Consider the following 17,145-nt stretch of genomic DNA (forward strand, 5'->3'; position numbering starts at 1 on the left):
TCTTCAGGAAGGGCTTAAAAGCATTCCTGTTCACGGAGGCATTTGATGGCTCAAGCACACTCTGCCTGGCAACCCTGACATCATTATTAGTGGTGAGGACAGGAGGCTGTTTTTAGTTGTACCCTGTGCTAACCTACACAGGGTAGACCCACTGAAGGAAATGAACATTAGGCCCATTAATTTCAGTGGATGTGCTTGCTGCAGGACTTAGCTCGGGGGTCAACAGACTTTTTCAGCAGGGGGGCAGTCCCACTGTCCCTCAGACCTTGTGGGAGGCCGGACTATATTTTGAGGGGGGAAATGAATGAATTCCTATGCCCCACAAATGCATTTTAAAACCCAGAGATGCATTTTAAATAAAAGCATACATTCTACTCATGTAAAATCACGCTGATTCCCAGACCGTCCACAGGCCGGATTTAGAAGGCGATTGGGCCAGATCCGGGCCCCAGGCCTTAGTTTGCCCATGACTTAGCTGGACGGAACCCAGTGTTCTTGTTTTTTGTTGTGTTTTGCTGCCTTGGTCTACTTTAGAAGGTAGGTCTGATGAACGTGATATCACTTTCTGCTGCTGGAGAACGTTCCTGGTACGGTTGGCCTGAGTCTTGTGGACAGTCAGTTTTGTTTGGGGTGTCCTCTGACGAGGAATTGAGAGGGAATGTCCGAGGAAGGGATATGGAGTGAGGGAGGTTGAGCTTTTCTCTGTCTTTGTAGTGCAGGTGTCTCCAGCTGGGTTGCAACTGCAAGACTCCTGCTAAACGAAAAGGCCACGAGCATGGTGCCTTTATCCTCTTCTCCCCCTTCAACCCTCCCCCCTGGCCTCCACCCCATCTTGGTTTTCCCAAGCACATAGTTCAATCATGGAATTTGATCCCTCAGGAGGCCTGGTGGTTATCATATAGGAGAGGCCCCATCTGTACTGTATTGGCATTCCGCCGGCTCCTGAAGACACACCTGCTTAGGCGAGCATTCCCCTTGCACCAAACCTCTGGTTTAATTGTTACGACTTTTCAATCGCTCGTTTTATTCTCTACAGGCGGCTTGCGACTTGTGCTCGGGTTACGTTCCGGGGATGGGGTCCAAAGCCCAAATTGCATATGGTCGAAAAATGTGGGATTCAGTTGTGGGCGGGGTTGCCAAAGTCTTTTTTTTCCTGGACGCTTGCCCCCTTCCCGGAATTCATTCATTTTTTTCTCCAAAATATAGTCTGTCCATCCCCCCCCAAGGTCTGAGGGACAGTGGACCAGCCCCCTGCTGAAAAAGTTTGCTGACCCCTGGTCCATGGGGATGGGGCAGGAACACCAAAACTGCGTTTCCAGTAGAATATGCGTGTGGAATCTTTGTTCCCTCCAGAAGTTGCTGAACTACAATTCCCAACATACCTTGCAATTGGTCATGCTGGCTAGAGCAGATGGAAACTGGAGTTTAGCAGCATAAGGAGGTGGAACCAGAGTTTCCCCACACCTGCAATGGAGTATACGGTGTAGGCTTGGGTATGGAAAGGGGGTTCCTTTTGGTCTCTAGCTTGTTTTTGTTATTTAAGAACGGGTTTTTAAAGCAAGCTTCTAGCCCTCATAGCTGTGTTGGGACTTCAGCTTTTGCTTTGAAGTTTGATTATTTGAGCACAGAACTCTAAATCACTTTCCCTTCAGGCGCACAGAGTGTTGTTTAAGCCTGTTGCATCAGCATGTACAAAATTTGACGTCAGCGTGGGGAAACCTTTGGCCCTACGGTTATTGCGGAACTACAACTCCCATGAACCCCCAGCAAGCATAGCCAATGGCCTTGGAACATGGGAGCTGTTGTTCAGCAACATCGAGAGGGCCAAAGGTTCCTCACATCTGCTCTACATTGAACACTCTTTCCTTTTCCTTCCCAAATCCACCCGAGTGTTTGAAAATAGCACGGTCTTCCTATGAAACTTAACAGTTGGCACTTTATTGACATCAGCCCAGAGTCTGGGTGCCTCGAGGGTCACTTAACATTCAGCCTCGCCTTCCTTGCAATATTGTTGTGATAATAAAATCTCGGGGGGGGGGGGTCAGTGTGGGTAGAGAACCACATCCATTTCCTTAAGTTCCTTGGAAAATAAACAGGATATAATTGTAATAATTTTTACGGCGCTCTCCCCAAGGAGTCTAGCTTAATGCTGAAAATAATAAATACCTTGTTTTATTTCCCCCAGGCTTTTAGTCTGTGATGGAAACTGCTTTTAATTGCTGGTGTTTATTCACCTCCTTATTTTATTGTTGGGTTTTCGTTGTTTTGTGAATCGCTCCCAAAATGTTTGCTTCTCCCTCCCCCCCCCTCTCTTTTTTTTTACATTGACATAAATGGATAAAATAAAACCATGTGAGTAATTTAGGGAGACAAGACTGTCCCCATTCAGCTCTTTATCTTGCACCTATGAATATTTGCATGGTGCAGGAAAAGTGACTAGGGAGAAGGTTTTTCTCCTTCGCTCGTAATACTGGAACTCTAAGCCATCCGGTGAAGCTCAGTGTTGGGAGATTTAGGGCAAGCGACAGAGAGTACTTCTTTGCACATTGTTAAATTGTGGGATTCACTCTCACAAGAGGAAGCGATGGTCCCCTTGGATGGCTTTAAAAGAGGGTTAGATAAATTCACAGAGGATATGACTATCAGTAGCTTCTAGTCATGATGGCTCTCTTTTCTACCTCTCCGGTGTCAGAGACAATGAACAGACAGTTGCTGAGGATAACAAGTGGGGGCAGTTGCTGTTTTGCTTGGGCCCTGCTTGCGGGCTTCTTCCCATAGTCATCCGGCTGGCCGCTGCGAGAACAGGATGCTGGACTAGATGGGCCACTGGCTGGATCCAGCAGGACTTGGTCTAATGAGGAGGGGAAAGTTGGGAAATGTACAAAACGGGCAGCTTCAAAAAAGTGATGGTGGTGGTGTGGTGGAGAGGAATCTCCACTAATGCACAACGGTCTCTTTAACCGTAACTGTTATGTATTGAAGTTCTCACCCTAGGCCACTAGGGGCGTTGTGTATATAGTTTCACTCTGCCTAACCTGGCTGCAGTTCTCACTCAGGTCCGCACATGCAAATGAAGGATTGAGATTGCCGCTCACGGATTGGGTAGCTAGAGAGAGAGTTGCTACTGTTGCATGTTACTGAGTACTCAGTTCAGCCCTTCAGTTCAGTTCTGTTCCAGCCTGAGAATAAAGAGAGCTGCTTGGAGAATCACTGTGTTGTCTGCTATGTCCACCCACTATTTAATAATAACCTTGTCAAGCATTGGCAGCGCTCTGAAGTGACTTGAAGCCTCAGCCAGCTGCCCAGCTGGTACAATGCATTTCCTGGGTTTGGTTTGACAAAAACAGCAGGAGAGAGTGTGTGTGCCTTGGGGGGGGGGCGGTTTCAGGCTAGCTGTGAACAGAATTAGCTCCATGTGTTTTAACAAAGCGATAGCTGGACCGTTTAGAAAGTGTGTGTGTGTGTGTTTTGGTGGGGAGATCTGGGCCATCTCCTTGTCTATTTCTCACTTCCCCGCCCCAAAGCTGGGTTATGTAAGGTTTCATTTGGCATTCAAGGGACATCACCAGGCAGAGGGAAGGAGAAAATGCCCATTTTTCTTCTTCAAATTAAGTGCCCAAGAGATGTCTGGATTCCATGAGGAATTCTCAGATAATGTTGGAGCACTACCAGCCTCATATCCCAAGTTGCTCATCAATTCTATGGAACAAACAAACAAGCAAAAATAAAAAATAAAAAAAATCAGTGGTTAAAGTCAGGGCAGTTAGGAAGGTTCCGTATGCCATCTTGATTTCAGAATGGCATCCAATTGCATCCAAACATAGGCAACAACTTGCTCCTTGACCTCGGGGGAAGTCATGCAAAATGTGGTTACAGTATGCTAAGAGGTGCCAAATGCATAGTAAACAAATGTTCCAAAATTTAATGTAGATAGGATTCTGCCTTATACTCATCAGGTTCCAGACGAGAGTCGTTCCCAAGCCAGCCTGGGACCTCCTGTGTGCTGATCTATCCCTGAGCTACAGCTCTCTGCTCTAATATAACCACATCAGCAGAGAATTTGCCCTGATTTGGAGAAAGTCACCTGCTGCTGTCTAAATGTTTTGGACTACAACTCCCATCCTCCAGCTCGCCGCCAGCATACATGTTGCGCCCTGTGGCTGCTGGGAGCTGCAGTCGGGAACTTGATGACGCAATTCCCCTGTGAGGAAATGTTTGCACATTTAGGGACTTTTTAGTTTGAAGAAAAAAATGAGTAAGAGGTGACATGATAGAAGTTCAAAATATGGTGCTTGGCATGAGGAAAGGGTTTCTCCCTCTCTCGCAACACTAGAATGAACGGACGTGCAGTGAAGGTTAAACTATGGAACTCAATCTCACAGGAGACAGTGGTAGACAGGTTCCCTTGCCTGAAGCTCTCAAACTCTTTCTTTCTTTCTTTCTCTCTCTTCTCTTTTTTAAAAAACATGCTTTATAGCATCTGAAGATTTTGAAAATTCTCCTTGACTTGGGATCTTCTGATAAAAGAGTGGTATATGAATTGATGGATTGAATAATATACTGTGTTTTTATATCTTCTGCGTCAGATCTAAGCTCCCACACCCAAACCTTTCCAGGCCCGGGCACGCTGTGTGATGTAATGGGAAAGAACCAGGGTGTTCTCTGGTTGTGTCGAAATGCCATCTGCCATTCTTCCTGGTGTCCCCCTCCCCTCCCCTCATCGCAGACATTCAGCCTCCTCTACTATCGAAGAACAATGCGTGGGAAATTTTTTGCAAAAATGCTACGTATCACATCAGTGCTAATAATAATGTTTTCAATTGGAAATGTCAACTTATTTTTAGCCCCTTCCAAACATCGTACAATGCACTGACCTCCCTGCCTGCTCCCTTTCTAAAGATGATGTCTAGGTTACATATCCACTCCTATTTTTTTGTAACTGTCTACTAATCCCTTTTAATTGAGACTGACAGACATAATCCCCTTAAGGCAAGGATTTTAATTGTTCTTTCAGTTGAAAGAGCTCCTCCTGCCCCCACCCCCCTTTCATAATCGGTCTGCCTGTGATGTCTGAAGCATGACACGTTTGGTTGTGATGCGGCTGGATCCCAGAATAGCCATGCTGGTATATTTAAATTTTTCTTCCTCTCATGTGAGAAGGTATCTATCTATTTTTAACTGTCTGGTTTCTTTAGTTGTTCCTTTGGCACCCGAGACGTCTTTTAACTTACCGGTATTTAGCCTGTGTGGTTAGAGTGCTGGACTCCAGGGCTGGGAGAGACCAGGACTCACTTCTCCACTTGGCCATGAAGCTCATTGGGTGACTGTCTCTGAGCCTAACCTACCTCCCAGAGTTGTTGTGAGGATAAGATGAGAAGGGTTGTGGGGGGGGGGGGAGCATGTATGCCACCTTGGAACTCCTTGGATAGAAATCAAATAAATTTATTATATGAACACGTCGCAGTGGGATTCTTTTCTAGCTTACTTGTTAAGAGTTTTGACTTTAGACTGAGGAGACCTGTGTTTAAATCTCCCATCGGCTCCGAAAAACCCATAGAGCAGACTGGTAGAGGCTCATGGTTTTGCACACAGACTGGTGTGGCAACCTCTCAGAGCTTTAGGGCCGCATTCCTCTCTGGGCCACCTTCTGGGGGCCGCATGCCAGAGGTGGGTGGGGCCAGAGGCAAAAGTGGGTGGAGCAGCACAATGTAAATGTTGCTTTTTTGTACAGGAGGGTACTTCTACACACATGCAGCTCCCTATTCAGGCAACCAAGAGGCATGATCCGAGTTCAAGGGCACATTCCAGCCAGGCAAAAAAACACAAGGAGGGAGTGAAGCAAGTCTGGTGAGGGGTGTGTCTGGGTGACAGATGGTGGGGGCCTGACAGAGAGAGCTACTAGCTACACCACCCAAATCTCCTTGAAGGGTTCATTGATTTTTTAAAAAGTGTATATGGCCACATTCACACCATACTTTTAGAGCACCTTAGTACCACTTTAAACTATCATGGCTTCCCTCAAGGAATTCTGGGAACTGTAGTTTTGTTTTGAGGGGGGGGGTTCTAACAACTATCAACACCTCTGGTTGGACACGGTAAGAAGACTCCATGGAGTGCTGGACCGATCCAACAGGACTCTCCTTATGTAATGTCGTGTTCCCCTGTTGCTAGGCAACCGCAAAGCGCATCTTCCAGGGCAAACGAAAGCTTCCATCACCCATGGCTGTATCTAGACTCCACCACATGTGGAGGTGGGACATCTCTCTAGGTGGGTGCCTTTTCACCTGAAGTGTAGAAGTCATGCGCTTAAACTCCAGGGAAGGTGCCCTTTCTTAACCATGAGAGGACATTATCTATGGAGCAAGAGGCCTAGGGGAGCCATGGAATCGCTTTTCTGGGCGGCTCTCGAGAAAAGGTTAGGAAGCCGGGCTTGAGACGGAACGTATTTCGCTTTCTGTTTTCTTCTCTTCTAAGAACCTTGTTGTCTCTGAACGCGCAGGCGTTTGCCAAAAGGACTCGCCAAATTAACTGTCGCTCAGCACCGAAACACTGTTCTGATATCTGCTCATCAATGGTGCTTTTTTTGACTAGAATAACCTAAAAGGAGCCTTTGCTAGGTCCATTTAGACCCCCCCATCCTGTTCTCACAGCGGCCAGCCTGAGGCCTACGCAGAAAGCCCGTGAAGCAGGGACCTGCAATGTTTTGTGGTATCTTTCATTTTGATAATTGGCATACCATTAGTGGTATCTAACGTTTTGATAGCTCCAGAGACAGAAAACATCCACGCCATACATTTAAAGCACTGTAGTACCACTTTAAACAGTTGTGGTTTCCCGCAAAGAATCCTGGAAGCTGGTGTTTGTTTGTAAAGGGTGGTGAGAGTTGTTGGGGAGACCCCCTATTCCCCCTTCACGGAGCTAGTACTACGCAGAGTAGATGCACTGAAGCCTAAGAGTTGACCTGCTGATATTGATGGGGCCAAGTTAGCTGAGTCCATTAACTTCAATGAATCTACTCTGAGCAGGGCTAGCACTGGATGCAACGTACAAAGAAAGGGCTGTGCTGTTAATCTTGCCAGCATTTGCCACAATTTTGACAGGCATCAAATATTATGGCCACATTTGCACCAAAGAACTGTGGCACCACTTTAAACAACCATGGCTACCCCTCAAAGAATTCTGGGAATTATAGTTTAAGGGTGCTGAGGGTTGTTAGGAGACCCCAGCTTCCCCTCACAGAGCTACAATTCCTGTAGCTCTCTGTTGACTGCTGAACCACTCGAAGAGCTGTTCACTTTCTGAGGGGTATAGGGGGTCCCCTGACAACTCTCAGCACTCTTAACTACAACTCCCAGAATCCTTTTGGGGGAAGGCATGGCTGTTTAAAGTCGTATGATTAGCCCCATTGGTACTGTGCATTTAAAGAACTATCATGCCACTTTACAAAGTCAAGGCTTCCCCCAAATCATCATGAGAACTGCAGTCTGTTGAACCACTCAGGGAATTACTGTGCTATGATACTGCTTTAAATATATAGTACAAATAGGGCCTCAGTTGGAGACAACCCTGTGTTTTTGCCCAGAAGTTAAAGCTGCTTTTTTTTCAATGAAGCTTGCTTGCTAAGTAAGTGTGCTTTGTGTTGCAGACTTTTTTGCATGTATAAAATTGGAGTGTTTTGTCAAAAGCTTATTTATTTTGTACTATTGTTACATTATTACCTTACACCCCCTTTACTACAGTGAGCTCAAGGCAGCGTACACGTTCCCCCCTCCCCATTTTATCCGCACAACAGCCCTGTGAGGTGGGTTAGACTAAGGGGCAGCGACTGGCCCAATGTTGGCCTTGTGAGCTTCATGGCTGACTGGAGCATTTGGACCCTGGTCCTAGTCCATTCAAAGTGTGAGCGGCAGAGCTGGACATGTCATCCTGTGTTAAATATTTGTGAATAAGGGGAGTATGTCTATTCCACACCAATAGGAGACTGGCTTCAGCTCTGAACGCGACAGCAACTTTGATCTTAAAATAAATAAATAAAATTTTGACCTTTCTGATTTATTTCAGGGGTCCTTGAACCAATGAATTTCCCATTGCTTTTAATTCACGGCGCTCTACTTGTGTGTTTAAAAGAGCATCCATTTTCTACTTCATCCGTCATGGGCTGCCCTTGACTTGTTAAGTGTTTGATGGTATGTTTGAGATTGTGGCTTTGTCTTCTTTTCATTAATGCAAATGGGGTGAGAAGCGTTCATTGTCTCCTGTGCAAGTATTTTTAGTTCCTGATCTAATTTTAGGCCTTGTCATCAGAAAGGGGAGAGAGAGGGACTGTGTCGGAAATTCATATGTGCTTATATATATATATATATATATATATAGCTTCCTTCTGTTTTGAAACTTCTCGGTAAAAGGGTGGGTGGAGTGGGTGATCAGAGCTGCAAAAGACCCTGGCACACAACTGTGTGTGAGAGCTGCTGCTTCCGGGGTTGCCCAAGCGTCATCTGAGATTTATATTGACCACATAAACCTGAAACCAGCAGTTTGGGGCCTACTGGTGATCATCTTATGCTCTTAGTCATTCTGTTCCCCTTTACTGGTTTTAAAGAAAGCAAATTTCAGAGGAGGAGGAGGAGACTGTCTGTAGCTACTAGCCACATTGGCTATGTTCTGCCTCCACTATCAGATACACTGTACATCTGAAAACCAGTTTCTGAGAATTGCAAGTGTGGAGAATTGCTGTTGCACTCAGGTCCTTTTGGCATGCTTCCCTATTGGGGCATCTGCCTGGCCACTGTGAGAACAGGATGCTGCGCTAGTTAGTCCACTTGACTTGATCTTATGGCATCTGGAGAAAGATGTCCCTGTTAGAATACATGAGAGCAAAGAAGAACAATATATGCCACTTGGTACATAAGAGGCACCAATTGGCCTTCCAGATGTTGCTGTACCACAACTCCCTATTGCCCCATGCTTGCTGGGCCAGATGGGAGTTGTAGTTTAGCAACTCCCAGAAGACTAAAGTTTCACCCCCACACCTGGTGCATAGCAGCCACACTGCCTCAATCTTCCCAGCATGCTTTTTGAACCCATGCGTGTTTTTTCCCCATCTCCCCACTCCCCAGGTTTCATCAATGCTTTGCCCTCTGTGCTGTGAGCCGGCCGTCCGGCCGTCAACTTGAGGTTGCCTGCGCCGGGCGATGGACTTTGACCCCTACGCAAGCATGCAGGTTGGAATGCGGGTGGTCCGTGGGGTGGACTGGAAGTGGAGCAACCAAGACAACGGCGAAGGGAATGTCGGGACGGTGGTGGAGATCGGTCGGCAGGGCAGCCCAACGACCCCAGATAAGACCGTGGTGGTCCAGTGGGACCAAGGAACTCGCACCAACTACCGGACTGGGTTTCAGGGAGCATACGATCTTCTTCTGTATGATAATGCACAAATAGGTAAGTAAATAACACAGGAAGCTGCCTTATACTGAATTAAGCCATCTGTGTCATTACTATCTACACCAGCGAGCCTCAAACTTTTTTTCTCGGGGCCACATTTTCAGAATAAAAATTTCCTTGCCCCATTTTTTTTTTATTGATAAGAAATACATTGGAAAACAAAAAGTAGCAACTCCTGGCAGGGTTTGATTTGTAACAGGACACAGCTACTTTATCATATGATAACGGGGCATCCAGAAAGTATAAGACAAGGCGGATACATAAGAACATGAATCATTCCCAACATGTAATATTGATTGCACTTGAACCTTTCTGCCACACTCTTTTGAGAACCACTGGTCTACACTGACTTGCTCTCCAGAGTTTCAGGCAGGTGACATTTCCACCTCTCCCTGGAGATGCCGGGATTGGAACCTAGGACTTTCTGCACTCAAGGCAGATGCTCTTGCACAGAGCTGCGGCCTTTTCCCCGAAACCTAGGAATCTGCATCGCTGACTCGCACCAAGCATTCATCCAGGATTGTCTGCACCAGTCAGAGTAAAGAACCTGTGGCTTTCCCCTGGTTGTTGGACCGTAACTCCCAACTGTCCTCTAGCGATGTTGCTGGCTGGTGACTTGAAAAGCCACAGTTTACCCCCGGCTGATCTACACTGGCATTATTTCATACACCTCTAACATACACACACACACCAGCTTACTGAGAGCCACACATGTTAATAACCTTCCTTCCATAAGGGAGTGTCTCTCACCAACCCCTTTGATCTCCTTGGTTGCTGAAGCCGCTGATGGCGACTCTCACCTCTTTCTTTCTCTCTCAATTAGGCGTCCGCCACCCCAACATCATCTGCGACTGCTGCAAGAAGCACGGGATCCGCGGGATGCGGTGGAAATGCAAGGTCTGCTTCGATTACGACTTGTGTATGCAGTGCTACATGAACAACAAGCACGACCTCTCCCATGCCTTCGAGCGCTACGAGACTGCCCACTCGCAGCCGTAAGTGATAGAATCAGAGATTTGTTGGGTTGGAAAGGGGTGCCAAGGGTCATCTAGTCCAACCCCCTGACATTCCCCCCCACCCTGTGTACATTGTCTGTAAGCAAAAGAAATGTTCTTATATAGAGATATAGATAACAAGAGGGTGACGTGGTCTTTCTTTTTAGGGCTCAATCTATCTGTACTTATTTCACTTCAAGGGGTGGGTAACTGGAAAATGCCCCCTGGCAAGCCAAGTTTGGCATGTGGTGTGATGCTAGAAATCCCTTGGGCACATGTCCAGTGATATATATTCCTTTTGGTTTGAAATTGTCGTCCTCCTCAATTTTGTACCTATCAGATCCTTGATATTTGCAGTTTGCTCATGTACTTTTAAGTGATACTCCTTTAGTATGAGGATAATAATAATAATAATAATAATAATTTATTTGTACCCCGCCCATCTGGCTGGGTCTCCCCAGCCACTCTGGGCGGCTTCCAACAAATATTAAAATACATTAAAATATCACAGATTAAAAACTTCCCTAAACAGGGCTGCCTCAGGTATTTTCTAAATGTCAGGTACAGTGGTACCTCGCAAGACGAAATTAATTCGTTCCGCAAGACTCTTCGTCTTGCGGAAATTTCGTCTTGCAAGGGAGGCACCTTTTCCCATAGGAACGCATTAAAATTTAATTAATGCGTTCCTATGGGGGGGAAAGTCCGGGGGCCCCTCCCGACCGGCACCGGAGCCAAGCCAAGCCACGTTTTAAGACTACAGTGAGCGAACAGCTGCGCTGCTGTTCGCTCGCTTCAGTCTTAAAACGCAGCGGCGCGGCTCTGGGAGGGAGGGAGGGGGCCGTGGGATCATGCCCGACATCGGGCACGATCCCACGGCCCCCTCCCGACCGGCAACGCGGCGCCGCGCGGCTCCAGGAGGGCTTACCTTTTCGCTGCGGTCGGGAGGGATGTTGTCCGCGTCTGCCATTTTGGATCGACTGCGCATGTCTGGACATGCGCAGACATGCACAGTCGATCCAAAATGGCGGACGCGGACAACACCCCTCCCGACCGGAGCGAAAAGGTAAGCCGGCTTACAGTGGTACCTCGCCAGACGAATTCGTCTTGCGAAAAACAGGCATAGACGAATTCGTCTCGCGAGTCAACTAAAAACTCGCAAAAACCTTTTTCGTTGTGCGAGGCATTCGTCTTGCGGGATACCACTGTAGTTGTTTATCTCTTTGACCTCTGATGGGAGGGCGTTCCACAGGGCGGGTGCCACTACCAAGAAGGCCCTCTGCCTGTTCCCTGTAGCTTTGCTTCTCACAGTGAGGGAACTGCCAGAAGGCCCTCGGCGCTGGATCTCAGTGTCCGGGCTGAACGATGGGGGTGGAGATGCTCCTTCAGGTATACAGGACCGAGGCTATTTAGGGCTTTAAAGGTCAGCACCAACACTTTGAATTGTGCTCAGAAACGTACTGGGAGCCAGTGTAGATCTCTCAGGAGCGGTGTTATGTGGTCCCGGTGGCCACTCCCATTCACCAGTCTAGCTGCTGCATTCTGGATTAATTGCAGTTTCCTGGTCACCTTCAAAGGATTAATGGAAGGACAAGAAAACTATATTTTGCTTTAGGTCTCTAAGAGACTTATACTTGGAGTCTGGAAGGATAAACGGCTATTGTCTAATATGCAGCAGTCTTAGGACCTTGCTGCCTTGGCTACATCTCGAACATATTTCTTATAAATATCAGTTTTGTGTGCATACCTTTTGGGACATTTGCACGGCTTCTATCCAGTGTATGCGGTGAAAATTTTCATGGGAGAACAGTTAGGGCCAGAGGTACCAGCTTGCAAGGGCGATTTGGGCGTGGGTGGATGATGATGTGCCTGTGAGCATTGCGCCTCATTTCCTAAACCGGGCAGAAGCTTCCTGGGCTTAGGGGACTAGCCTAGCCCCCTAGTCCAATGACCGCACACCACTGCTTCTATTGGTTTATGGGAGCAGACATGTTGAAATGAATGGGCGTGACTAACTAATTTCTGTGAATTTCAGTGTGTGGTGTCATTCCACTCTTCAGCCCCAAATGCTCCTAGAGTGTCTTACTGTACATACTTTCAGTTAAAACAAGACAGTCCCTACCTGCAGGTTTACAGTCTAAAACGAACAAATAAACAAGCAATGGCTTGCAAGGGAAAGGGGGCAGGAAGGGATAAGGAAAAAATGAAAAATTGGGCACCAGTTCTTAAGCAGTTGTTCCAGTCATGACCAGCTGGCATAGAAACAGCTCAGGGGCCTGATGAAGCTGGTCTTTTGGCAAAGCTGGCAAAAGGAGCTCTGTTTCACATTTCTTCCACTAAGGCAGCCTGATGCCCCCAGGTGACAACTGAGGGAGACGGAGGGTTTTTTTTAAACAAAAAGTTTGACAAATGGGTGGGGCTTGCTTATGTGTCAGTCACCCGGGTAATTCCCCCCCCCCATCAAATGTATCTATAGCTTCAGGCAGTTGGTCAAGAGTCAAGACTCATAGAATCCTATAGCCGTAGAGTTGGAAGGAACCCCCGGGGGCCATCTAGTCCAACCCCTTGCAGTGCAGGAATCTTTTGCCCGATGTGGGGCTCAAACCCACGACCCTGAGATTGAGTCTCGCACTCTGCTGACTGAGCTATACGTGAGGAAGACTGATGGGGAGAACTGAACCTTAAAAGAGTGGGGGGAATGAGAAACGGAGAGAAACAGAAATGGAAAAGATTTGTCCATCCCCAGGTATGATGCTTTTGCTTCTAAGAGAACCAAGCTTCTCCAAAACTGGAGCAAATAGAAAAAGGGTGGGGGGTTGCTTAAGCAAAGGGCTTCCAGGGCCTTTTGTCAGTAGACGATTGCAATGGTAACTAGGCAACCTACCCTGTTCCCTTTTTAATAAAACACCCCCCTACTAATGTTGCTTCCTAAGTTGTAGAGGAGCTGCGAGTGCCACTGTGTGAAGTCCTCGGAGGAGAAAGGAACTCGGGGGTGACTAATGGTGACTTTTAAGCTTTCTGTGCATGGGGCAGGAGAGCCAGATTTGGGTGTGGGGGCGTGGGATGAAAGAGAGTCAGGGGGCAGGTGCTCAGTGCCGTTGACAGGTTGTCTTCTGAGGGAGGTGTGCAAAATGTCTGGGGGGAAAGGAGGGAGATGGGAGTTATGCATCCCCAGTTAGGGGCAGTTACCCACTTCTACAGCCTCCCACCCCCATGTCTCACTCCCGTTCCCCGTCTTGGTCCACCTCGGCCCGCTACCCCACTCCTGAGCCCGGCAACACCTCAGGACTCATGATAGCCACTGTGGTTAGTAGCTATCGACATTCTGGTTTCCTTTAAGCCCAGGTTCCCTGTTATGTCTGAACCACAAATCTTTAGCTTTTGTTGGTTTGGCAAGCCAGGGTAATAAAGGACAAACCCCCCCCCCCCATTATCCTGGCTTGTGATATGATGTTATGCAAGAGTTCTCTGGTCCTGGAGGGGGAAAAATAGAAGTTTGGCTTAACACAAGCCAGGATCTGTGTCCCAAAGCTGCTTCCACACCGGGGGGGGGGGGGGAGGCGGCGCAGAAGGACAAAAAGGGAGCGCCAAGGGGGGGATTGTGTGGCCGTGACACTCATCTGTGACTTCATAAACCATGCTTTATGAGGCTGTAGACAGACAGTGCATCACTTTCCCACCAGGGCTTCCAAGGTGAAAAGAAGGAGAAATCACATGAAGTGCCTAAGTTTGGAATCTCTGGTGACTTTTTTGTGCATAATCATAAATCGCAACGCATGGTTTCTTGGTTTCATTCAGATAATGGATACTTTCCTGTTGAAAATCCCAACAAGGCCTACAGAATGTATTGATTCCTTGCAGTGTTGGTTGCCTCCAATGTGAAAACACTGTGAAGTCTCTCTCTCTCTCTCTCTCTCTCTCTCTCTCTCTCTCTCGTCCTACAATGAGTAAGAGGTCTGGAAAGCAGTTTTCACGAAGAACGGTTGTGAAAAGCGGGATAAAGTTAGCACTGGGCAGTAAAGATTCAGGACAGATGCAATAGCTGCCTTCAGACATGCCAAAAGTGAAGCAGAATTGTTCTGTTACCACATGTGGCAAGGGCTTTTAACATGTTGGCTAGACCACTACTCAGGGTTGTATGTTCTGGGATTTTAATTGGCCTCGGACCATTTGGCCCATCTCCCGTTCTCTTGGTTCATGTAGGGTGAAGGCCCCAAACATTGTTCGGGGTGGGGTGGGGGGCAAGAAGGAGATCCTTATAGCTGCTTCTTTCAGAATCATAGAATTGTAGAGTTGAAAGGGACCCCAAGGGTCATCTGGTCCAGCCCTCTGCAATTCAGGAAACTCAGATAGATGATACATGACAGGTGGGCTTCCAACCTCTGCTTAAAAACCTCCAAGGGAGGAGAGTCCACTGCCTCTCATGGGAGTCTCTTCCACTGTACAACAGCTCTTACTGTCAGAATTATTGAGATCATTTGCAGAAGTATCAATGGTTATTCCACAATTTGGCAAAGCTCATCTAGTAACAGCAAGAAACTGAATCTTTAGTGCCATTAACTCTATTGTGGAACACCCTGCCATCATTCAGCAGGCGCCTTCTGTCTCAAATTTTAAATGCCTGCTGAAAACTTCTCTATCCCACCAGGGCTATGCAGGCAATTCAGAATATATCTTTTGACAATAGTTAGCTGATGTCTGCTTTTAATTTTTTTTAATGATTTTTCATTGTATGGTTTTATACACTGTCTCTGTAAACATCTTTGCTATATATATTTTTTATCAATAGCAGTATATAAATATTTTTATAAGTAAAATACAGGCCAGGGCACTTGCAAGACAATTCCATATGCGCGAGAAACCAATGAAACTGTTGAAGGAGGCAAAATATAAGGATCTCAATAGAGGCGGAAGATAACTGAAGACACCTAAGAAAAAAACCAAAAGGCAGAGAAATTGGTAGTTCCCTTTACCTTTGACAGTTATGCTAGTGAGATCTGAACCATAACTGAGAAATACGGATATTTAATTAAGAAGGCCACCTGGGTGTGAGAAAGGCCTTGTCCTTGCATTCGAGGGTTTTTGCAAAAGTGTAAATCATTTCTAAGTGTCCATGCCGGCGGGAGCTCTTGAATCAGCGAAAAGAACAGAGCTCTCAATTCTGCCCGGAGGATCCAGATAACAGCTCAAGGCTGCACGACTTGAAAGGCTAACAAGCCGGTTAATTTTTGAATCCTTGTTTTGAGGCCCCTTTAGAGGAGGAGAGGTTTTTTTTTATATATCCTTGCATGCTGAAGGGATTACCGGTACATTTGGAAGTGACCCTGGGGCCAGATGAACATCATCACTAGAACTTCAAACCGGTGATGCTGCTTGGCGATCTGCACATCCAGTATTTTTGACCTATTATTTCCTGAAGAAATAGTCAAAAGGTGTTTGGTTACGTTGTTGACTTTTATCTGTTTTGTGTGTTTTATGACAGCCCCTGAGCTGTAAAAAAGTGACTTGTGGTCATTTGGTTATTCCACCTCATTCTGATTTGCAACCTTTTTGCTTTGGACATTATTAATTGTTTTTAACTGGTATTATATTTTTAAAAGATACTTCTCATATACTATATAGAAATATCAGAACTAGAACTGCAAAGTCTACCAAACTAAAGCCAGGAGCAAAATCGTGGCTGTGGGCGGATGGAAGAGGCTGTTGTCAGAAACCCCAGAGAGCACTGGCCTGTTGCTGTAGATAATATTGAGCTAGATGGATGAATGATTGATGTGACTCAGTATATAGAAGAATGGTATACAGTAGAATCCTAAGAGTTGGAAGGGACCACAAGGGTCATCTAGTCCTTGCAATGCAGGAATCTTTTGCCCAACATGGGGCTTGAACCCACGACCCTGAGATTAAGAGCCTCGTGATGAACCCCAGGCATCTCCAGTTAGGGCTTTGAGAGACTCCTGTCGTAAATCCTGGAGAGGTTCTTTTTTTGGGGGGGGGGGAGAGACATGCTTTGAACATATGTTGTGGATGTGACCACAGTATCCCAATATCCCTAGGTTCTTTGGAGCAATGCTGCTGCGCTCCCTGCAAGAAGAATTCCACCCCCGGTTTCTGCAATTGAGATGAGCCTTTGTTTTAATTTTAACCTGCTAGGTGGTAAGGTGCTGGATATTAGTGGCAGATTGCTTGCTGATGAGAAGTACAGTATTTTAATTTAATGCAGACCTCTTCCACTGTGGGGGATCAGAGATAGTACAGAGAGATACCAGTGGGGAATTTCCCCCCCCCCCAAGAAAATATCAGCTTCAAGGAGGGACTTTCCTCTGGAGAGGAAAATGTGACATTTCCCCTCTGTGCTGGCTCCGATCCTGTTAATTGCAAGCAATTTGCATTTTGCAAACCTACAGCCTAGATGCGAAGACATAGTTAATGTCAGAGAAACTAGGAAACAAGGCTGTTTTCTTTTTTTTCCATTCTGAAGAGCCATTTCGCCTTTCTACAAATTGCTTGCTCAACGTAAAGCAGCAAACTTTTTCTTCTCCCAACAAGATCAATAGTTGCATTTCTATCTCTTTTTTCAACCGTTCTAGGCGAAGCACAAATGATGCCCCTGGAGACACTGATGCCGATTTCCCAGAGACGATAAAAAGTTTATTATCTATGGCAAAGCTAGGCTTGCATCCATCTAAGTTTGAAATTGGACCCCACACAC

The 17,145-nt window shown here is 46.6% G+C and overlaps 1 protein-coding gene across 4 annotated transcripts in view; it reads left to right on the forward strand.

The window, feature by feature from the left end:
• The window catches only part of MIB2 (mindbomb E3 ubiquitin protein ligase 2), a 69,316-nt gene that overhangs the window by 18,105 nt on the left and 34,066 nt on the right, over positions 1-17,145 (forward strand). For 2 of the 4 annotated variants that reach the window (XM_033156345.1, XM_033156348.1), the window contains exons 2-3: positions 9,117-9,438; positions 10,265-10,436. In XM_033156345.1, coding sequence (XP_033012236.1) covers positions 9,192-9,438; positions 10,265-10,436 — 419 coding nt within the window. In that variant the 5' untranslated portion in view covers positions 9,117-9,191. Of the gene's footprint in view, positions 1-6,139; positions 6,269-6,396; positions 6,416-9,116; positions 9,439-10,264; positions 10,437-17,145 lie in introns of those variants that run through there. The other 2 variants (XM_033156346.1, XM_033156347.1) reach the window with 2 other exon arrangements.

This window comes from Lacerta agilis, chromosome 8 (genome assembly GCF_009819535.1).
Source record: "Lacerta agilis isolate rLacAgi1 chromosome 8, rLacAgi1.pri, whole genome shotgun sequence".
Classification (NCBI taxonomy): Eukaryota; Metazoa; Chordata; class Lepidosauria; order Squamata; family Lacertidae; genus Lacerta; species Lacerta agilis.